Consider the following 23,831-nt stretch of genomic DNA (forward strand, 5'->3'; position numbering starts at 1 on the left):
TACAATTTGCATTTACGGTCAAATTAATACTCTATCTACGTCAGGGGTTTGAAGCGTCAGGCCCGTGTACTAACACTGTGCCAATGTGAGTTTGTAAAAACACCCATAATGCAACAGCCATAGGAGAATTTTTGGGAGGACATTTCACTGTATTTTGCACCAGAAGGTTTCATTAAAATCGGCTTTATGTTGAAATTGTAATACTTTTTGACTTTTTTGTCACATGTACTCTGTGCCACAATAAATAAAAAACTTAAAAGTTTAAAATGACGGGTTATTGTGGCACTATTTTTACCAGTCCGGATCACTCAAGATGAAATTGGGCTGCATGTGTCCCCTGAACTAACATGTGTTTGACACCCCTGCTCTAACTGATATAATGGAGCGGAAGGGTGGTTATATATATATATTAACAGTGCAACAGGCCAAAAATAAAAAAAAATAAAAAAACTGCAGACAATTCAATAACATATCAATAAAACACATGAACACGATTATGGGAGAGTAACTGTCTAGAGCATCGTTCATGAAAAGCATGTTTCTCCAGTATTGAGTTGACGACAGTGAGGACAGTACAGGATGAACTGATACTGACAGCGGAGCTAAATGGCATCACTACAAACCAGGAGCATGAATAACAAACTGGATCAAATATTAAAGTCATTCAAAATGGGTGGGACGGGGGGGGGGGGGGGGGGACACTGGCATGACAGTGTAATCAATCCACATTCTGCTCTGATCCATTGTGTAACAGCTCAGACAAAAGAGCACAAATGAAGTGAGAAGTCGATTTCTCCAGCGCTGTGAAACCCATCTCCCTTCACTTCCCTCTTTTATTCTCTCTCTCATTTCTTAATGCCTTTCTTCCCTTTTGGGTGCTATTTTCCTCCGGATGGCTTGGAGTCAATTTTCTGGTGCAACTTCAGTATATTACACTTGTGTGTGATAACACGTGAGGGTTTCACATTGGAGAGTAGTTTATGTGTGGCGCCACAACAATGGAGAGTCCGCCCCGCTCAATTCCTTTTCTTTGTGACAGATTTCATCTTCTGCGTATCCATCTTTCTTACCAGCTTGGGCCACATTGCCTCTGAAATAGGAAGAAAAGGTCACAGCGTTAATTCATAAAGTGACAGCACATACATCACTGAAATCTATGTTGACTCCTGGCAATACATCCCACACATGGACACTCCATTTTTATTGGACGAAAACAGAAGTGATGGGAGAGATTGTAAAAAATGATTCCTAATTGTTAATGGTTTCCAATGAGCAGATAAATAGAGAGAACGGCGCTCATTTATTCTAATATACAATACATTAATAATGGAGGTTTAGTTTATTAGAACAGCTGAAAGCAAAAAAAATAAAAAATGTGTGTTTCATGATGGAAAGGCGTGTGAAAACTTGCGATTTTTATACTTTTTGACACTTTTAACTCACATTCCCCTTCACATAATTCATACTTATAGCAGACTTGAACATTTTAATTCAAAAAGATATCCGAGTTCCAAATAACAGAGCACATTTTACACTTTATTTCACATTCATCCGTCAGATTGTGGTTGACGGGAGCATCTTCTGTGTGATTTGTTGGTTGGCTTCACTGGATTGTGACAGTTGAATATTCATCTTGGAGCCAAAATATGCTCAAAGCTCAGGAAGCAGAAACTGGAAGTAAGATATTCATGTGTGTTTCCAGATTTTGTTTGAGGCTGTCTTTGAATATGGTTTTGGCTTTTTGCTGCTTTGCAGAATGAGATTGATGCTTGTTTCCTGTGCCACGAAAAAGGGATCAATCCTGACCAGTGTGGGGAAACTTAATGTATTATTTAGCATGTGTATGAGAAAAACAAAGTACATATTTATTACTTTGAGGCTTTTTGTTTCCAATAAGTTTTGTGAAGCTCAATGCCTTTTTTTTAAATATCAACCGTAGGACGTGGGAGTTGTCACTCAGGTTGAGCTTAAGAAATAATTCCTAACTGTGAAGCATTATAGTATCATTCAGCATATTGTTTTGGTTCTGAGCTCATTCATTTATCGTCTTGGTTTGATTTTCACAGGGAAAACTCTTTTCGTCATATCAAAATGGATGGAAATTGCAAATTTTTCAGATTTCTGACGCAAAGAAACTAAAATAACAATAAAAAAAAAGTAAAAAAATTCTGTGAAACAAACAGAAAAGAAACCTAGTTTTATGGAACACGATTAATTAAAAATAAAGCAAAATGTCTGTTCTTGTCTTATTGGTGTTATTAATTACACAGATCGTCAACTCTTTACCTGTTTCATACTTTCACTTGTGTTTAACGTATGAATGAAAACACAAACATCATCAAAAAAAAGAAATTTGAGTTATATGTTTACGATCAGGAATAACAGCAAAAATAAAAAAATAAAAAAAACATTAATGATAATCACCTTTGGATGATTTGTTTCTATAAAGTCAACTGATTGGCATATCGGCTATTGTACAAGTGTATGAGAAAGTCATTATTATGATCATTAGGGTTTATTCCCATGAATAATTCCAGTTAAATATCCTGTAGATTGCGGTCTGTTGAAGCCATTAGCGAGCACCCTCCGTCTCTCACTATCACTCTTTGTCCTTGTGGGTGATTACGATGCTCCCTGCTTGTCTGTCTGCTTGCTCATTAATCACGCCGCGAGAGGCCGAGCCAGACTCTAAACATACAGTTTGTCCTCATCTCAGCACTGCACACAAAGTGCCATTACAGCACAAAACCACAAAGGGTCAGAAACGACTCAGAATCCAGCCAATGCGGGTTGGATCGCACTTATAGCCCCATCAAATCTCAAAAAAGTTGTAATTAAAGGTACACATTACAGAATAGTTCATATTATCGTTGTAGCTCATTATTGGTAGATATTTCTGCCTTTTTAGCATTAACTTTTATCAGTAAATTTCATTTTATCAGTGCAACATTCAGGAAAATGTGCAGTAGTGGCACAGAAAGTCCAACAATAAATGAAAATAGAGATCAAAAAAGAATACAAAATATAATAAATTGCATCCATATCTGTTACTAGTTTCGATATCTGGATTGTATATTGTTATTTTATTGAATGTATTTCAAGTATGTACAAATATAAATAAGTAATTTCAGTCTTTAACACAAATAATAAAAAAAAAAAAAGTGCAACTGAAGACATCTTGAACTTGATCATTGATGACAAAAAAGGTTTGCTAAGTAATTTGTGATTATTTTTGTTCAATTATTTCCCCAGGGTAAGATTCCTCTTTAATATATGAAATCCTGGCATTCATGGTACTGAACAAATGATAAATGTAGCAAACAGCTTCAGACCACATGCAAGACTTTACACAGTAACTAAAAGAGAAAGCTTTGGACATGGCTGATTGCACCAACGCCCTGAGAGTCGGACTCTGCACTTTTGTCCGTTAAATAATGAACTCTACAGGAAGTGTTCAGTATAGATCCATCTGTCCTCGCACAAAGCCATGCTATTAGTTTCTCTTTGTTTCCAGTCTTTATGTGAGATTAAACCATCTATATCTTAGAGGCTGAGGTGGAACAAGTCCTAAACGTTTGCACTCGCGTGCAACTACTGCTACACTGCCTAAAAGTACCGGTAAAAGAATACTGCAAAAGTATAAAATTCTCATAAACAACTTGAGTTAATGTTGTTTTAAATGTGTTTAACTGTATTATCAGTAACAGGGACACATTTTAACTTGTCTCTATGAAATGCCTACAGTCTTCAGACAAACATTAACATATTTTAGAAATTATGCCATTTTAATTAAATGTCTTAAAATAAACTTGTCGGGTACAAAAGGCAGATTTGATTTATATCCCACATACACACACAAACACACCTCTGTAATTCAATTATTAAATACAGTTTGCTGAAGCTTTAGGGTTTGTTTTTTTTTGTCTCTCTCGCTTGCAACTGGTCAATTAAAATACCAAGAAGAATGTATGTTCTGCAGGAACCTTGTTGATATTAGTCTTGAAAATACAAGGATTTAAAGGAGAAGGTTCCTGTTTTGGAGGGGGCGGTGTTTCTGTGTGGAGTTTGCACGTTCTCAGATCCGATGGTTTCTTGCCACAGCCCAAAAAACGTAACTTTCAGTCATTCAAGCCCACTGTGTGTAAACGGCTGCTTCCTGTCTCGAGATTGGATCAGGCCATAACCCTGAGTTCAATAAACTGATATAAACGATGTATGGATGACAGTACAGGTACCTCAGCGTTTTATTGCACAACAGCAACATAAACATTTCTAATTTGTTTCATTCACCCCTGCCTGCAGCCTCTCACTTAGTGCTCAGATTGCCTATTAATCTACCACCGTGGCCCCTGGATTATGTTTTGAAGTTCAACTTCTAATTTAGACCTCCACCTCCATCACTAAATATAAGATTTTTGCACATGTGGCCTGCAGAAGGAAATGTAGGGTACATACAGTATTGAGTTTCCAAAGTTATCCAACAGCTTGACATTTTCAGTTCCAGATTTTCACCTGAGCAGATAAAAAGGTTACAATAGATGGAAATAAATGTTTTTCATTAAAAGAAAAAGAAAAGAAAAAAGATGTCACTTCTCCACTGATCTCAATTTTCCACCTCTTTAAGGACGAAAGAGATTATTTGTGATTCAGAAGACAACGTTCATCAGTCAGCAGAGGGCCATCATGCACCAAAAATCCTAAACAAATTGTGCCTGATGTACTCAATCAAGCCAAAGCCAAGTCAAATCAAGTGGAGTGGAAGAAATTGCACTGGGGAAAAAAGAAATCTGAAGCACAATGTCCTTTTGACTTCAGGGATATCATTAAAAAACAAGGACACTGTAAAAGAGATCCCTTGTTTTTATCTCCCTTCTCTAATTATTCTGTTTAAATGGGCCTCCATATTCAAAGACCAGCCCAGCAGCAGTCATTTACCTGCAACCTAAACCCATAAGCCATTATTACTGCATGATTCAGTCAGATAATGAGGCTGCTTCACTAATAGCATCCAAACAAACAGTCGCTTTTCTTTTTCTTCTTTTTTTCTAGAGATTGTCAGCTGTCTTCCGATTTACCAGCCAGGCTTGTGAATGCTGATTGTGTTTGCATGTTTTGCATCAAATGTCTGCTCTTTGATAAACCTGAAGGAGACAGATATGTCTCCCTCACACCAATTATCTCTGGAAGAATAAATACCCTCTACAGCTCCTGTGCGAGCCCTAATTTGATAACAGGTTCTGTCTTTAAGAATTAGCTGCTTGTCTCAGGGGGAAGCAATGAGACTTGTTTCCGCAGGGAAATATGGGCTACGTGACCCTTCACCAGATTTACACGTCATAGTCAATTACTCACCATGAAGAGCCTTTCACAGCTTGTAGAAACAGATATGCAAATCCCCCCCTACTGTTCTTGGTGGAGGGTTTTTTTTTTTGTGTGGGGGTTTTCTAAAGTTTGAGAGAAGAGTGAAATTTGAGGTTGGAGACTTGTAGTCTGCTGTACAAACTCATATTGAGAATGCAAGGTGAAAGATGTGGGTGTCAAACAGGACAGGAAGGTCAAACGAAAGGTGTTGTGCCTTGGGCGGTCTTTGGAGCTGAACCTGACATGGTTCAGGTTTTCTTGTTTCCTGTGGGCCGAGAAACTCATGGAAAGCACATACTTTTACTGTAACTTTTCTGCTATGTGATACAGGAAAGTTTAATGACATGTAATCAATTGCACCTAAAATTAAAGATTTTTATTAATAACATTTTTTTCTTTTATTGTGGGGACAATATGCAAAACGTAAATAGAAATGTCATAAAAAATATCATGCAATTTAAATACACAATATTGTAATCAATAGCAATCGCAAAATGGACAAGCGTGAGGATTTCAGTGAGTCTGATGACAGCTAAACTGCATTGACTGGATGACCGGGTCAGAACATCTCAAAAAACTGCAGCTCTTGTGGGGGTGTTCCCAGTCTGCAGTCAACAGTATCTATCAAAAGTAGTCCAAGGAAAGAGAAGCAGTGAACCAGTGACGAGGTCGCAGACAGCTCAGAATCACTGATGCATGTTGGGGAGTGACGCCTTGCCTGTGTGGTCCGGTCCGACCGACGAGCTGCTGCAGCCCAGATCACTGCAGAAGTTACTGCTGAGTGCGATAGAAAGGCATCAGAAGGCTCAGCACACTGCAATCTGGGGTGTGTGTGTGTGTGTGTGTGTGTGTGTGTGTGTGTGTGTGTGTGTGTGTGTGTGTGTGTGTGTGTGTGTGTGTGTGTGTGTGTGTGTGTGTGTGTGTGTGTGTGTGTGTGTGTGTGTGTGTGTGTGTGCCCATGATGAAAAGTACTTTCTCCTCAGTAATTTTCTTTTAATATCACTTGGATGGCCTTATGCAACTCATACTTGGGTAATACATGGCACCAGTGTGTACTATGAAAGATATAAAACTGGGTACCGAACCAAGATTCGATCCAGATCCATTTATTGAAACAGTTTTTTCTGAAGGTAGTAGCCTCTTCCTGCAAACATGTATAGGAATAGTTTACGAACACTAGTTTGAGGTGTTGACTTGACCTCCACTTAACCTGAATTTCAATCCAGTCGAGCAGGTGAAGGATCCGCTGGAGGAACAAATCTTACATATAGACAGATGAGGGATCGAACCTGCAAACGTCCAATTGAGAGACGACCCCTGTCAAATCATAATTCATCTCAATCAGCAACTCCCCTCCCCAGAGGTGTCTCCCAAGGTTCTGTCCTCGGCCCCCTCGTCTTGGTTATGTTTTTGTTCCCCCTTGGTGAAATAATCTCCTGTCATCTTCTCTCATTGTACTGATGACATCCCGCTCCTCATCTCCACCAAGACACTCGTCACCGCCACCTACTCAGTTCCAACAAACTGCATCATGGAATAAAAATCAAACAAACATCCTCAAGCTGAACTCTGCCAAATACATATTTACCGTGATTGGACCGACAAACGTTTTGACCAAGTTGTTTCCTTCAGCCAGCATGTCAAGAACACGACAGCTTAAAGAACATGGCTTGGCTGACCCTATCTCCTTCCTCCACGGCGGCAGACTCTCATTGACGCCTTCATTATTGTGATTATTAAAGTGTTCACCAGTGTTCACTGTGCTATTATTCTGTTTATAGACCGTTAGGAAGACACCGTGTATATTCAGGTTCACTTCAATAGCAGGATGGTCACTAATTTAAACATGTCAGACGTCATTGTTGTTGTTACACTTGACTTTTCCCGATTAACCACCAGCTATAAACTGGATTTCTTTTTTCCTCCATTTTGATTGGTTCAGGAGTCCGAGGGGAGAGTTTTCCCTGCAGGTAAATATCTGTCCTGAGTGTGAGGTTGTATGTTTTTCTCTGACAGGTTGCTTGCTCGGGGAGATGTCAGTGCATCTGCAGCATATTCACTCTGAGATAATGCTTGAAACCCGACATGCGGGAACAGCATATTTGTACGGGAGCTGATGCAGAAACAAGCTGCGGGACAAGATGTACAGTAAACCTGTGTGTGTGTGTGTGTGTGTGTGTGTGTGTGTGTGTGTGTGTGTGTGTGTGTGTGTGTGTGTGTGTGTGTGTGTGTGTGTGTGTGTGTGTGTGTGTGTGTGTGTGTGTGTGTGTGTGTGTGTGTGTGTGTGTGTGTGTGTGTGTGTGTGTGTGTGTGTGTGTGTGTGTGTGTGCTCTTCATGTTCCAGTGAACTGTCAGGTGGTTTCACTGTACGGCTGCAGAGCACGTGGCTCGCGGGGTTAATCTCCAGCACGAGCAGTGAATCATAACCAAGATGTCCTATCGATTTATCGACGTCTACACACGTCGAAGTGGATCCCTGATTTGTATCCAAACCCCCCCCACCACACCCCAACACCCACTGACGCCATTTCAATTTGACTCACAACAACTCTCTAGATTGCTACGCTAACATTTCACGCTTGATTTCAGATTTCTCTTCGCATTTATGGAAAAGCAGTTGTGTTTGCTTATGCAATTTACTTTAATGGCTGTGGAGATTGTTTTTGCCATGGCCTGGACAGTCATAATGTGCAGGAACCTGCTTTATAAAAACAGTTGTTTGTTGTTCACAGATCATCTGGCTTTGCCTCACCTGGGAGATATGAGATTTTACATGCTATAAAACAAGGGATTGGCTATCATAATTGTTTTACACTGTCCACTCTGCAGATATTATTTACTTAAGCATTTTAAATATGTGTTACACCTTGTTATATATATATATATATATATATATATATATATATATATATATATATATATATATATATATATATATATATATATATATATATATATATATATATATATATATATATATATATATATATATAAAAGGCACCACTGCTATCACTGTTTCTTTTCATTGTAATAATTTAGAGCACCCTGCATAAATAAACTGCAGGGAATCATGAAAATATAAATGGATAAAATCTGCTTTTGTACAGCATTTAATGAAAAATAGCTTATTTAGCAAACGTCAATAGACATTGTTAAATACATCAATTGAAAAGATCTGGATTGATTTCTCTATTGAGGCATTTTAATTGAGGCAAAATCATTTTAAATCAACGTTTGAACATAATTAACATTATAGATATATGTTGTTGGTTTTTTTAAATACACCAATCTGCTTGTTTGAAAATAAATCCATCAGCGGTAAACCTGAATTCATCGATCACTGATCATATCCAGGATAAAATGAGCCACATGTTGCAATTTGAATGAATCATTACCTAAAAGCTGACCCCCACTGACAGAATCCTTCTGGCTCATATATACATACTGTGAGTTCACCACTTGGGACGAGGGAGGGCTGTTTGTTTTTGTCTCTTCTTTTGCATTTACGTGATTTCATTTCCATAGTAGAGGTGAGTTTTTCGTAAAGATCGGCTTTTAAAGAAACAAATGTGAGGTGTACCGTGCAGACTAGATGTTTTCAAAGTGACTGTGGATGAGTTCACAAAGCTTGGAGCGCACTTCACTTCTCCATGATCTGTCCCTTCTCGCATGTTTCGTCTCAAGTCAAGTAGCATATTTTGTTTTCCCACTCTAAGATTAACAGGCTTTTTCCATTCACAGGCAGTTAAAACCTTCACCTGCTGTTGCACTTGTTTGTTACACAAAGCTCATTTTTATCATGTAATTAGTTTTCTAATAAATTCAGGCCAGAAAATTTGGTCTAGATTTCATCTGAAAAACTAAAATTTAAGAAAATTATGCTTGGCAAAGGCATTCCCCTGAACCCCTTGAGGTTCTACGACCCATCCAACACAAACAAATCCATAGTGTAGAAAATAAATAGAACTCTAATTATTCCATGTTAAGACAACTGGCTCCTGAAAATGTCGAAAGTATGGAGATTGAAACTCATAATTTATTGTTGCCGGAGTTGCTGAAACTAAAAGTTACATCGACTTCCTTTACTTTGCCTCCAACACAAACCGTAATTGATGAAGCAGCGTCTACACTCAGAATACATGTTTCAACGATCAGCGTCCATTTTTTATTTATTTATTTTTTTTGTTCAATGAAAAAGGGAAGATACATTCATGGGAAACACACCCACTGTGCAGAATAAATGGGACTATAGATGCGTGAACAACAAAAGTCTCCTGTGGATTCACAATACTTAAAGCTCACATCTCCTTAAATGCCGTTTCCAACTCTTTAAATCAAAAGCTTCCCAGCACTTTTTGCAGCGCCGTGCCCTTCTAAAAGGAGTCTTCAGTTCAGGGCTGCAGAGCGAATACTGACGACTGACCTTACATGTCAAAGGTAAGGCACCAAGTGAAGCTGAGCATGACATTTATGAGTCCTACCTGCAGTAAATCACCGGAGAGCCCTTTGTCTTCTTGGCTGGAGTTAATGGGCATTTTGGTGAAAGACTCCCGCTGATAAAAAATGCCAATGGAGCAAGGGGAATTTGTGTACAATTTAGGCGATCCTCCTCAGATAAAAGTCTAAAAGCGCACTTAACTTCAGCCACACTGACGTCTGAGGAGATCCTGACCTTTCGCTAATGTGGAGGTTTCTCTAACCGGTGGGTCACCCCGGCCACCATGTGTGACAGTAGCACAATAAAGGTCAGTGCCACGTAGCCTTTGGCAAGTGTCACCTTGCCGCTGATCACACAGATCTGATACACAGCACCCGGATGGGAACGCTGCCCTTTAACTCTCCATCTTGATTGATCGACTCCGAAGCCTCCTCATTCGGAGAATATCAAGTAAACCCCATCTCCTGCTGTCTGTTACACAGCTAATGCACTTGGTCTCTTCAAAGAAACGATCTCCGCCCTGCGATGTAGCCTGTGAATGGCTACGATGCCACTTTAGTCTGATTAATATGAATCGAGCACAGCTGCAGTGTTGCTGCTCGTGCACGTGGCGAACCGCGCGACCACTCGTTTTAGATTTTCACATTTTAATTAAAATCTACGTTGAACGCAGCCGCGGGAGGAAATCGCTCAGAGGAAAAACAATGCAAACGAAACATCTCCTAAAAATGTCAGATGCATTCATTGTCTGCCTACATTTCTTATCCTCTTCTTAAACAACACATGCAGAAAAAAAAAAGGGGGGGGGGGACAAGATTTGACCAGTGGCCATTAAACAGCCATTAGTGGAGCTGACGGACCTCTTCAAGGAGGAGTGTGGCCTGGGGCGCGCTCATGCACTCAGGGTCACATTATGGTTCAGTTACCACAGAATCTCAAAGGTTAATCCAAAGTCGGCACAATATTTCTTCAATAAATCATTCTTAACTCTTAATTATTTCCCCCCCCTCCCACACACACACATGCACAGGTAGCCCCCCCCCCCCGCCCCGCAGCCAACCTCGGAGGAGTAACGAGTTAACAAGCTGGGGTCTGGGCGGGTCTATTAACCAGATATGATAAGCTGCTGGTTCATAATGAAATTGGCTGTATTCCATTTGAAACGGAGCCCGCAGGTATGCAGGAGTTAAAGAAGAAGCTTTCCCTTTTTTTTTTTTTTTCTTCCATATTAGTCAGTTGCTCTGATTTCTACATGTTGAAGGGAGAAGTGGATGTGTTGTGCCTACTGAGGAGAGCGTGTGCATGTCTGAGAGTGAAGGACGGTGGGGTTTATGAAACCTTGCTGATGGACTGCGAAGCCTCTGATTTCCAGCTTTCTTTCTAGTCCTTTAGCACCACACTGTGCTTCAAGCTGGGCACGGCAGTGGGTTGCGCTTCCACTGCACTGGGCGGCCACGTGCGCGTACGCACATGAACGTAGTGTGGCACACTGCTGACCCTGTTGCTTTCCAGGAGCTGGAGGTTAAGCATGTGGTCAGGAAGATAATCGGAGCATTTTAGGATGTTTTAAAGTGTAGTAATGCACATTTTGCCTCTAGGATTAGACGTATTCATTAACATCTTTACACCACATTTTTCATCCATTTTTATTTTAATTCTGAGTAACTAAAACACTGATGGGCCGCAGTCTGAGCAGCTTTCAAAAAGCCTTGTAGAGATAATTGTAATTCCAAGTCAAACTCTTTAAACTGTCATGTTTAAAACTTTCAGGATGATTACTTATACCTATAAATGTAACTTCAGTACAAATAAAATCTCAAAATCTATCATCAGATTTATTTTAATTGAATCTAATGCGGTTTTATCTGTATAGCACCAGTGAGAAGGCATACGCCGCATTTTTCGATCCCCAAAAAATACAGAGAAAAACCCAATAATCCCCCATGAGAAAACAGTGGCCACAGTGAAATGGGAAAACAAGCCTCCAGCTGAAGGTGGGGACTGTTTCTGCTTTACTGGTTGAATGAGGGCAGGAGTCTGCAACCGTCCGCCAAATTAAATTGTCTGGAGCTGCAAAACATTTTTCACCTTCAAAAATGAAAACAACACAGTTCACCGTGTTGCTGGACTCGTGTGGAGGTGTGTATGAATCGATGAATGTGACTAACGATGGAAAGCATATAGTTGAGCTGTTGTTTACCAAAAACTGTAGCTTATTCTGAATTTAGAAGCTAGATTCAAGAACTGTTGACAGTTTAGTCATTTTTTTTGTGGTTTATCCCATTTTAGCCATTTTACTTTATTAAGCCACTTTTGTTTGTTTATGTTTTAACCAATCTAACTAATTTTCACGATTTATTCCATTCAGAAATTTCATCCCAACTTCATTTATTAATTTATTATCTGTGCATAATGAATCTGTCCTCCATGAGGAAAGAGTTCCATTGTCCACTGAGACTTTTATTCAGTTCGCTTTCCGAGAGGGGCAGTTGAAAACTCAACGTTTATCACCTGCAAGTGAAAGATGAGGCATATTCCAGAAGGCGAACTGCATACATGTCTAACTAAAGTGTCCACTCTTAAAGTATTACCTTTGTTAGCTTGACTCCTGAGCGAATACTCCCTTTTCGAGATTGTTTGCCATGCAACATGATTAAAGCCTTTTAAAAATGTACATTTAATTTTGTGGAAGCAGAAGGGAGCCACTGCAGAGGAGCTGCATGTGGATTCGGAGATGCAAATTCCTCGGTTAGGGAATAAGTAGGAGAGAAAATAATAGGAGCGAGACGGAGAGTGAGAAACAAGTTAAGGTTAGACAGAAAGTTAATCAACACACTGCAGAACTGATGAGTTTAGGAGACACGGATCACAAACCTCCAGTTCCATCATCAGAGATCCTTGCAGGGAGGCACAGACAAGAGAACGTACGGACTACAGAAGAAAGACCTGTAACCTTACTGACATGCAATAATGAAATATGTAAAGGAAGGAAGCTCACTTAGTCCAAAACTAAAGCATTTTTTCCCCCTACGGTCCAGGGTGACTTTGTAAGTTTAGAGATAAAATCATTTCACTATCAATTATCTAGTTCAAATTTCAAACAGTATAACACATATAAGTACCATATTTTGAAAAGAAGATGCCATGTGTGAATACATTGTTTGCTTAAATGATGGGATTGAACAGCATTTCAACTGATGCGAGTGAACTTAAACCAGAGTGCAACTGTGTGGTTGTGACAACTTTACACTTAAATGCAGTCAGCTTTCATACCTTGTTTATCTGAACTGGAAACTTAGGATTTGTTGAAGCTGGATGTAGGTCTAATTGAGTAAAATCACACAGTTGAAAAGCCGCGGTTTACAAACCTATCCCGTCCCCATCATCTCTGTAAATCCTTCACAATGTTGTTCCCGTCTTTCGCTGAAGCGCACGTACATTTTCAGCAATCCATCATCCACGCCGTATTAATCACAGACTAGCTGCCTTCCACGTTCTGAATTAGCTTTGCAGAACGAAACCCCTCGGAGATAATCACTTTTTCATCACCGGCAATGTGACGTGTGACAAATTCAGATGTGGATATGATGGACAAAACAAAGGGCAGATGTGCACGGCTCATGCCTCCTTATTCGTCGGCACGTGGAATGACGTGCCGTGAATGATGCTCCCGCCAGAGTGACAGTCAATGGATACCTGAGGTGCTGCTGCTTCTTGTCATTTTGATTTATTTCTCTCGTGTTGTGTTGCATTCACTGACTGTGAAGAAGCTTCCCATACAAACTACACATAAACAGTAAGAAAATGTGTGTTTGGCGGATTGTTTTTTTGTTGCGACAATGGTTCTCGACAATAAATCTCACATCACCGGAAAGCCTGTTTAGTTTGCATTTTAAACCGCCACATTTGGAACAAACATGCATTTGTGGGATGAGCAGCAAAGTGGGGTTTTTTTAATGGATGTATTACACATTCAAACTTAATTTTGGAGGGGAAAAAAAGGCTTTTTTGTGGCTATATTCCTCTTTCGTACAATTAATATTGGTATTGATAGGGCTGCACAATATATCACAATTTCATTATTACTTCAATAATATCATATCACTATTATACAATTAAAATACACTGCATTCTTGCTCTGCAAATTACAGACAAGGTTCAAAGATGGAAGAAAAGTGCAATTAATCATAAAAATCATACAATTAGCTCAATAGAAATGGAAATGAACAAACAGTGAGATGATGATTTCAGAGTCGTGTCAGTCAGATCTGGAAACCCTGTCTGCTGCTCATCCCACAAATGCACATTCCTGGCAAGAAGCACCGTTGCAAAAAATAAAAAATAAATCTACAAAACATCAAATCCCTCACCTTTTGTGCGGTTTGGAAGAAATTCCTTTCCGTTTTGTATCGTGAGCGACTGAGCAAGGCAGGATAAGGAGACAACTTTCATGTGAACATGAAGGCGAGAAAAGTGCAAAAAAAAAAATGGCAGATGTTAATCCGAGTGTACCTGACAAAGGTGAAAATGGCAACAAGGCCCGCTGCCACACCAGAGGAATTCTTATCAGAGGTGGCATTAGGAGGGAGTATTCGGGAGGGCTGACTTGTGATCTCTGAGCAAACGTTTCCCATTAGAGTTCAAAGTGTGAGTTTAGCACTTGGAAGATGGAATGCGGTGGGAGCTGTCATCCGCGGGAACGTTTGCTTTCTTCTCGTCAGTGGCGCCGCTCTCCGTGTTTGCGGCTGTGTACGACACCGCCTGCGAGCCGACGTGTGCCGCTATCTGCTCAGCCACGTCTCCTTTGATACCGTCTCTCGCGCTTTCAGAAAGGTGTCGCCACGCTGCAAATACCCCCAAAATATGTCAATTTGCATTACGCCGACGTACTCGGGGAGCTTGTCACCTTTCGAGTGGTGCTCAAAGTGTCAAGATTTAGCGGCGCGGAAATGGCGGTTGCCAGCTCGGGTGTATTGCTTTTTGAGCGAGACTGACATGTGAGTATATTTGCCTCCAGTCAGATTTCTGTGAAGCAGGTCGAGTGTGGAGACGCTTGATGTGACACTGCCATCCAGTGGTTCAAGTTCAACACACAAAGACGCACTGTTGGCATTTCTTTAATAAACATTTGCCAAAGGAGCAGGGGGGGAGGGACAAATGAATTTAGTACAAAAAAAAAAAAGAAAAAAAGAAGACATCGTTTCTTTTTTGAGCTGGGGTTATGTTTGCTTTCCTCATGATAATACACCTACTGGAAAAAAGGCAAAACTGCCTTTTCTACGCTTCATACACCTGTAGCAGTCACCAAAGTGCTACCAGTCCTCCTCGACTCACTCCCCGCGCTGACGCCTGATCCATCAACCCGATCAAATGAGCCCTCGTTGATTCTACATAATCTTGGCCATTAAAATTTAAAACAAAAAAAAATAAAAATAAAAATAAAAAAAGGAAAAAAACTAAAGAGGACACAACATAATGGGACATATTCCTATTTGTGCAGATTTTGCACATGATCCATTTTTCTTTCATAGCTAAAATAGTTTCCGCCTACTTCAATCAGTAGTGCAAAACATTAATACTAGTCTGCCCGGGAGCAATTACAGTAAGGCTAAGGTAAGAGATTTCAAATTTACCTGGCCTGACAAATGTACACCCAAAAAAGGTAAAAGTTTAATTTAAAAGACAGCAGAATAGATTACAAAAAAATATGAAAATGGTATGAGCAAGAAAAGCTCCTCCGGTGTTATTCAACTGTTCCGCAACGTACTCCGCTTTCCAGACTGAGGAGGAATACAATGCCTTACACAGATTTAAGTTATTCCAAACTGAATGACCAGTCCAGACCCCGGCGGTCCAGCCTCGGAGGCTCACACACCGTCCCCTCGCCCCGCGGTCACGGTTCGTGTTTCCAGTCTTTCAGAAAGGCAGCCCTCGTCCTCTGATTGTTGCTGCCGAGTTCACGTGTGGAACGAAGCCGAGGGGTAGTGGTGGAGCCCCGACTTGAGAGGGGGACCCCCAGGGTTGTCCTGGTGCTGGGATGGGCGGGGGAGGGGGGCCGCCATCCTTTCGAGCCATGGCGTGGTTGTACAGGTGGATGGCGGCGGGGTTGGGCTGGCCCTCCACAGGCAGGGGACTGTGATTGTACTCGAAGCGGTGGTCCTTGTCCCCGGTGAAGACCATGCTGCCGGGCCCCACGGCCCCCGGCCCCGGGGGGAAAGCGTCGGGGTGGGCCGGTGCCAAGACCCCGGGGGCCGCCGAGGTGGTGGCGGCCTGCCCGGGCCCGCTGAACACTTCTCTGAGAGCGTGAGGGGGGAGGCCTCCGCCCAGCATGTGGCCCATGTAGCTTTCCCCGAACCCTGCGGGGGTGAACGGAGGAGGGGGCGGGTGGTTATATTCGGCCCCGTATCCAGACGCCTCGGCAGTGGGGAGAGGAGGGTAGTCTGGCTCGGGGGGTCTGCCTCCATCGCCACCCCCTGCAGAGGCGATGGGAGGAGCATGGCCCGTCTTGGGCTCGGGCGGCGGCTGCCGGTAGTCCAGGTCTGCATGTGGAGGTGGCTCTGGAGGCTCGGGTGGCCTCTGGTCTGGAGGCAGGATGGAGACTCCGCCCACCTCAGACACTGAAACACAAGAGTTTGACAAATGTAAGCAGAGTTCCTCTGCGATTGCTGGATCAGCACTGAAGACGGAGTCCTGCTATTAGGAGGTCGAGGACAGTTTCCTCGCAACAACAAATTTCTCCTCTAGTGATTCTTTTCAATCTTTTAATTTCTGTTGTTGACAACTGTGATCCTGAAAACTTTGTTAATCGTTATTTTGTGGCTCCACTGCTTCCTGACACTATGTTATAGTTAAATGCATAGAAAATTGGAACGAGTCGATTATTGAACATGTGCTTTAAGAAGCTATATTTAAGGTCCTGTTTTGCTGATAATACACTCTCGGGGGATGAGGCAGCGGCAGCTCACCTGGTGACACGGGGCTGGGCTCTGGAGGCTGTTTGCTCTCTGGAGGTAGAAGTGGTGCTGCTGCTCCTGCGGGGTTGCCGCTCTCGGCTCCTTCTCCTCCGTCAGCCGCCTCCTGCCTCTGAGCCTGCTGAGCCTGCAGGAGCTGAGCCAGCAGCATCGTCATGGCGGTCTGCGTGGCGGCCGCGGCCTCGCCCTCTGGAATGCTTGTCGGCGCGGACATGGGCGGCGAGGGAGGTTTGGGCATGGGGGGTGTGCGCGGAACTCCTGCTGGGCCGGCGGGCTGGGAGGGCTTGGAAGGGGCGGGCTGAGGAGGAGGAGGCTCGGCTGCGTCGGGGGGAGCCAGGGCTTTGGAGAGCTGCTGTAGCGTCTCCTGGTTGACCTTAGAGCTCATCGACTGGACGAGCTGAGCCGTGCTGCCGGCGCTCTTCGGCTGGCCAAAGAAGTTGAGGAGGACGGCCAGCTGCTCCTGGGTGAACTGAGAATTTGGACCCTTTGGATCTGCATGAAAACAGGAGAAAACAAACCTGAGCACTGAAACTTGCAGGTCATTTTGAGAACGCAAATGTGGATTTCACCAGAGATTCTATTCAAAGCTCCACATTTCAATTACTTATCCCTCAAAACATTCTGATCACACAAATGATAATGATATCCGTGACCTTTCAATCAAGATCCTTCAGACTGTATTAAAAGCAAATTAAATCAAAATCGAAAAAAACCCTCTAAGTTAAGAAGGCGAATGTGTGTGAAACTTATAAAAGATTTAAATTACAGCAGAATCTTATGAGGTAATTTGTTAAGCATGTTTACTTTTTAGAGACTTGACGACCTTCCAACATCATGAACACTATCCTAACAGGAGTACACATGGAGCTGCGCGATTGTTGTTGTTTTGCAGAGCGTCTCAGCCCCCCTTGAGTTCTTAACTGGTGACTAATGAGACAGCAGAAAGACAAACGGTGGTTAAACTCACCGAGCAGCGCAGGAGCAGATGTGTTGGGCGCTTTGATGCCCCCGGGGGCAGAGACGCCCTGCGGCGTGTTGCTGCGACTGTCGTCGAGCCCCAGCTCTTTGCGCGGAGCCTTCGGAGCCACCAGCTCTTCTGGCATCTGCTTCTGTCGCCGGCGCTTCTTACTCCACAGCTCGTGACAGTCCTGCCACAGCGGAAGACTGAGGAGACGGAAACGGTTAATCACGGCCGCGCTCACACTCGGCGGGACTGAATTCTGATGCGGCGACAAGAGACGTACTCCGGCGGCGGCATCTTGTCCGGGTCCACGTCTCGGAGGAACTCGCTGCCGAGCGCCTGCTCGGCCGTGCAGCGCTTGCTGGGGTCCAGGTTCAGCATGTGGTCGAACAGGTCCAGGGCCGACGGAGGAATGCTGAAAGCCCGGGCACGACATCACAGTGGGATTAAACTCTGGACGAAGAATTTCCCGGAATTCAACATAGAAAATGTACAAGTGGGACTCACAAAGCAAACTCCTCTCGTAACCGCCTGCGGTACTGTTTCTTTGGTTTCATGGTGTTAAAGAAGGGAAGTTTGATCACGTCTGGCCACACAGCAGGGCAGGGGCTTCCACATATCCGGCTGAAACGCAGACATTCACTGGTTACTGAACTACTGAAGAGCATCCACAGCATCTCAGTTGATCTGTGGATCCAGTGTATCATCAGATTTATTTTCAGAGTATGTAAGTGATGTAAAAAATGATTTTCAGTTTAGATTTCATCCATTTGTTGACTTTCTGGTGATCCAGCTTTTGTCTTCTGCATTACTTGTTTTGTTGGTTTTTTTAATTTAAATCACATGCAGACGTAAAAGAGCGAAATAAATTGGCACACAGACATTGGAGAAATCTCGGCGTGTTAATCTAATTTCTCAGAGATGCCTTACTTGAATAATCTGGTATGTCCAGAAAATGGATCATGACTGGCTAAATGTTCTGTGCACTTGCAGCAAAAAGTAGAACCTCGTAAGAGATTTGAGTTGCAGAAGCAGCCCGTCTACATAGGATGAAGCATTTGAACCTTTCCCTCAGATGGATGCAGGACAAACCGACTGATGCTTTAATGGAACCACACTGAAAATGTGCGCCTGTTGTAAATTGCCAACACTCCTCCACGCACCGCTGGTACAGCGGGCTTGGCAACCAATCAGGGGTTGAAGACGTCCCTAAACTCACCTTATCAGCTCCAACTGTGCCAGCTCCTGGTTGGCTTGAAATATCGGTTTCTTTGTGAACAATTCTCCAAGAATGCACCTGTAATGAGACACAGTGTGTAATTCTACGAAAAAGTCACCCTGAAGATAAACGAAACCATGGCGGCGCCGGCGCTTACCCGCAGCTCCACACGTCGATGGCTGGAGTGTACCTCTCCTCCCCCAGGAGCAGCTCGGGGGGGCGGTACCACAATGTGATCACTTTATTGGTGTACGGTCGACTAATGAAGACACAGAAAGAAGCGACCATTTTATTGGAAATAGTGCAAAGCAGCGTTGATACGGCGGCGCGACGAAGATCGCACTGTTCTCACCTCTCCTCGGAGTTATACAGCCGAGCCAGACCAAAGTCTGCCAGCTTTATTTGACCTCTGAGTAGGACGAAAGAACAGCGGTTAAAGAAGCTCGGCACAAAATATCGGACAGTAACGCAGCAGAAGAAGACAGTTTGGCCTCACTTGTTATTGAGAAGAATATTGGAGCACTTGATGTCTCTGTGCAGGAAGTTCTTCTTGTGGCAGTAATCCAGGCCCTCCAGCAGCTGCCGCATGAAGGACTTGATGTGGCTCTCGTTGAAATGCACCAAACCCGACTCCAGCAGACCCATCAGGTCGTGATCCATGTATTCGAATACCAAATAAAAAGCGCCTGGCAGGGAAGGGAACAACCGGTCAACAAAAACTCATGAGGTAATGGTGCGCACCGCGGCAACAGGCCATACCTTTGTCGTTTTTAAAGTCCAGCGCGTCCTCTTTGTCCGTGACAATCTCTTTCATGTTGATGATGCTCTTGTGGTTGAGCTGTCGCAGGATTTTAATCTCTCTGATGGCCGTGATGGGGAAACCTTCCTTTTCATTGTCCAGTCGAACCTTCTTCAAAGCCACCATTTCAGCTGAGACACAACAGAGGACCAGTTAGACTCAGAAGTACGAAACAACAAGCAGCAGGTTGAAGCAGACACCGGATGATTTATTTGCAGTGAATACAAACACTTAAGTAGAGATTTTTTTTCTCATTCACAGTGCTCTCTTGTCACTCATTTACCCCGGCTGTGACTGAGTCGGCTCTTTTTTGGTTTGTTTGTTTTTTGTTTGTCGTTTCTGGTTATTTTGCAATGATTAGCGTTGCCATGAGTTATGTAATAACCAGCATTTTTAATCTATTACATTTTTATAACACTCTAATTACACAATTTTTGTGAATTATTTTCAGATAATTTCCTTTTCTATTCATATTTAAAATCATTTCCTTTTGAATTTTGACAGCAAGCTCAACATGGTACAAGTGAGTAAATGAGTGTAAACATTTGACGAGAACTCACCAGTGTCTTTGTCTTTAGCTTTGTACACTTGACCGTATGTACCTTCTCCTGTAATACCAATAATTTCAAACTTGTCGACGCAGCGTTTCCCCCAATCGATCTCCGTTTCTTTAATTTCACCAAATCTCGGACCACAAATCCTGAAAAAAAAAGAAAAGAGAAAGAATCCCAGTCAACACACGGGAGATCAGTGGCAGTTGAGTCAGATAATCAAACAGTGGAAGCAGGAGAACTCACTTGGGTCTTCTCCGGATTGTTTGGGTCTTTTTGTCCTCGGGGGAGCTGTGCGGGGAGGAGGTGCCCCCGGGCAGCTCGGGGGGCAGAGGCAGATCGCTCAGAAGCTGACGAGTTTTCTTCTCCGGTCGTTTCTTACCTGAGATTGCGCTGTCCTTCAAACTGGGAGAAACAAGAGAGCGTGAGCCATATCAAGTACAGAAACTGTGAAAATCAACGATGATCACTCTCGCACACATACCTTTCTCCTTTGTCCATGTGCTCCAGGATAGTTGGTGGGAGAGGCAGCGCAGACAGAGCGGAGATGAGAGTAGCGGCGGCTCGTTCTCTCTCTTTGCTCTGCACGGACGCTGCTGCTTTCCTCTTGTCGCGCTGCGCGCTGTCCTCCTTCAGCTTCCCGTCCCGCTCTCTGCCGCCCGGCGGCTCGATATTCCTCTTAGATGACCTGTCAGAGGGGGACTGAGGCTGGCTGGACGTGGGGGTGCGGGGTCCCTTCTCCGGCTGAGGGGGGGAGGGGGGACGTGCTTTCCTGGCTGTGTGGTTGGGTTTGGGGCTGGGCTGCGGGGCGGAGGAGGAACCCTTGGTCGGAGTGGACGTGTTGCTGGAGGTTTTGGCCTTGGCCGCCGCTTCTGCCGCTTTGGCCTTCTTCTGCTTGCTGAGCTCGGCAGCGAGGCTGGTTTTGAAGGTGAGCGTGCTCGGCGAGAGGCTGGAGGGGCGGCTGCGGGACCGAGAGTGACGGTGGCGGCTGCGAGAGCGCGAGTGCCTCGAGGAGGTATACGGACTTCGGCTACGAGACCTGGCAGATCGTCTGCAACACAAATTTAAACCAACAGCTTGTAAGATTTTACAGAACATAGTCAAGTCAGAGCAGAGTCACATGCAGGGAGATTTGGCAGTCTAACAGTGGCTGGATACAAACATGCCAAGGAATACAGAGATCTGTGTGATTTTGAGGGGTTCTCTCTTTTTAACTTTAAAAACTGCCTGACAATAGCAAACAAAATGAGCTGCTGCAGCACTTACTTATAACATAATATAATTATAACCCTAACAGAGTGGATGTACAGTGTGCTGTGATCTGCACTGTGAAGACTCACCTGACATCTGGACTTGGGCTCAGTGACTTCCTGTACGGACTTCGTGATCTCCTGCGGTTTCCGTACGGACTGGAGCCGAACTCCCCCTGCTCGTACGGACTGTGCCGGCCGTAACTCGGTGACCTGCGCCAGTTCACCGGGCTCACGGGGGAGCGCTTTCTCTTGTTGCTGGAATATGAGCTTGGCGACTTCGGGGCGCCATACGCCCCATATGAGTCTGCATCCCGACTGTAATATGCGGAACTGGGAGAAAGTCTTTTGCTCCCGTAAGTTGGACTTCGCCTGGATATGAGCTGGTTGTAACCACCAGGAGACTGGTAGTTGTATGAATACGATGTCCCATAGGGACTTTCTGCTTTGAAACCAGGACTTCTCCTGTATGCCCTGAGGTCATCTCGGTCATCTCTGTAAGACTGCGGAGTGTCTCTGTACGCTGATGGAGGCTCTTTGTCGGATCTTGTTTTGCTCTTGTGCCTTTTCGAATCCTTTTTCTCTGAAGACTGGGAGGACTGGGACGTTGACGTCCTTTTGCCATTCCTGTCACTGCTCCTTGTAGCGTCCCTCTGATTTTTAGAGCCACTCAGGCTACCTCCACTCCTAACTTTTGAGTCTCTCTCTCGACTTGGACGCTCCTTTTTCTTCCCCTGCTCTTTCTCCTGCCTACTCCTCTCCGAGGCTCCTCTCGCCTGGGAGTCCTTGCTGAGGCACACTGCCTCCCGGTCTCTGGTGTGATGCCTGTCTGGGGATGCTGGTCCGTTATATTCGCCGAAATCGCCGAGTCGGTCCACTATCAGGCTGTCAGCATGGGGGTCAAGTTTAGGAGAAGGGCTCCCAGAAAACCGCTCCGACTGGGAGCTCACGTCATCGTACTCCACTAATGTCCGAAGTTCAACCTCTTTACCAAATTTTCGATTGTTGTCGGGATCCTCTGTCGTACCAGTGTGCCACAGGTCTCTCCCCTTCGGCTGCCTGCGTTTCTTTCTCCTCGCCGAGGATCGCCCCTTCTCACGGTGCCTCTCGCGCTGAGCGGCACCGCTCCCAGGCTTACTGCGCCTCTCCTGCCTGTTAGCATTCCTCTGTGCGGAGGGGCTCCGTCCCCGACCCTCACGAAGCACCTCCGAATTAGGCATCTATCCGCCGAGTACACGTTACCGCCGAGAAAAGGATTATATCAAACCGAGCTACGTCTGTTGCTCTGTTGACGAACAAAACATTGGGCTAGCTGAGTAACAGGCTAGTCGGCTAACGCCACGGCAAACTCACAATTAAACGCAGCCAGCCAGCTAGCTCACGAGCTTATCGTTAGCATTAGAACGCGAGTTACTCCACACGGTAATCCGTGACATTAGTACGCTCTGATCATGACGAATTCACAATATGCTGCTCGAGTTATAAAGTCAGTCGGTACTCAACCATTGTATCCCAGGACGGAAATCTCCCAAGATCTGCTAGTCGGTTTAGCCAGCTAGCCTCCAGCAGCTAACCGTGTCCAGCTACACCGCCGCGTTCCGTTTCATGGTCAAAAGCACAGGCCCGAAGCCGCTCCGGATTTAAAATCCACTTCTTCGAAGCTGTTGCCGTCTGTGCAAAGAGGTGAATCCATTCACCGCGTAGTGTTAAAGTGGGGGTGAAGAAAACTGACAAACTTCTTGTCGCCTTCCATCACACTCCAACAAGGAAGTGGATGGATAGCACGCGAGTCGGCTCCTAGCCGCTAGCAGCTTTAGCCAGCTAGCTTTCTTTTCTCCTTGCGTGGAGTTCAGTTAGTTTGGAGGAAAACAAAGCCATTCAGAGCTGCATCCCGCCGCGCCGCGGATCCCTCCGATGACGGGGTACTCCCAAAAGCGAGCGATCGCCTGTTTGTGCAAAATGGCTCATAAGAGTCATGGAATTTATTTGGAGATACTGTAACTTTGTTCGCGGCTAACGACACAGCTCGCCTGGGCCCAGACAGCTTTCAAACTATAGGCCGCGTGCGTAGCTACGGACCAATGGTACGCATCTGCGTCATCATCCCACACGGTGACGTCACCGTGAAGGCCCCCCCCCCCTTCAAACAGACACACACACCGCTTTAAAATACATTTTATTTTAGTAATTCATTTATGAATTTTGTATAGAGTGTTAATTACAATAATACATTTATCCAAAGCATGTTTGTTATATTTTGTGTATGATTTATACACTACGA

The 23,831-nt window shown here is 44.1% G+C and overlaps 1 protein-coding gene across 1 annotated transcript; it reads right to left on the reverse strand.

The window, feature by feature from the left end:
• Nucleotides 1-15,456: 15,456 nt before the first annotated feature.
• Nucleotides 15,457-22,897, reverse strand: cdk13 (cyclin dependent kinase 13). The gene is made up of 14 exons (XM_080489756.1): nt 21,641-22,897; nt 20,785-21,351; nt 20,547-20,705; nt 20,310-20,449; nt 19,710-19,880; nt 19,447-19,636; nt 19,303-19,359; nt 19,108-19,209; nt 18,951-19,028; nt 18,239-18,355; nt 18,015-18,146; nt 17,738-17,934; nt 16,765-17,262; nt 15,457-16,416 (listed from the first exon to the last, which is right to left on the reverse strand). The coding sequence occupies exons 1-14, from the start codon at nt 22,768-22,770 to the stop codon at nt 15,716-15,718; spliced, it is 4,239 nt and encodes a 1,412-aa protein (XP_080345882.1). The 5' UTR covers nt 22,771-22,897; the 3' UTR covers nt 15,457-15,715.
• Between the last annotated feature and the right edge of the window lie 934 nt (nt 22,898-23,831).

The sequence above is a fragment of the Lipophrys pholis genome (genome assembly GCF_963383615.2).
Source record: "Lipophrys pholis genome assembly, chromosome: 20".
Taxonomy (NCBI): Eukaryota; Metazoa; Chordata; class Actinopteri; order Blenniiformes; family Blenniidae; genus Lipophrys; species Lipophrys pholis.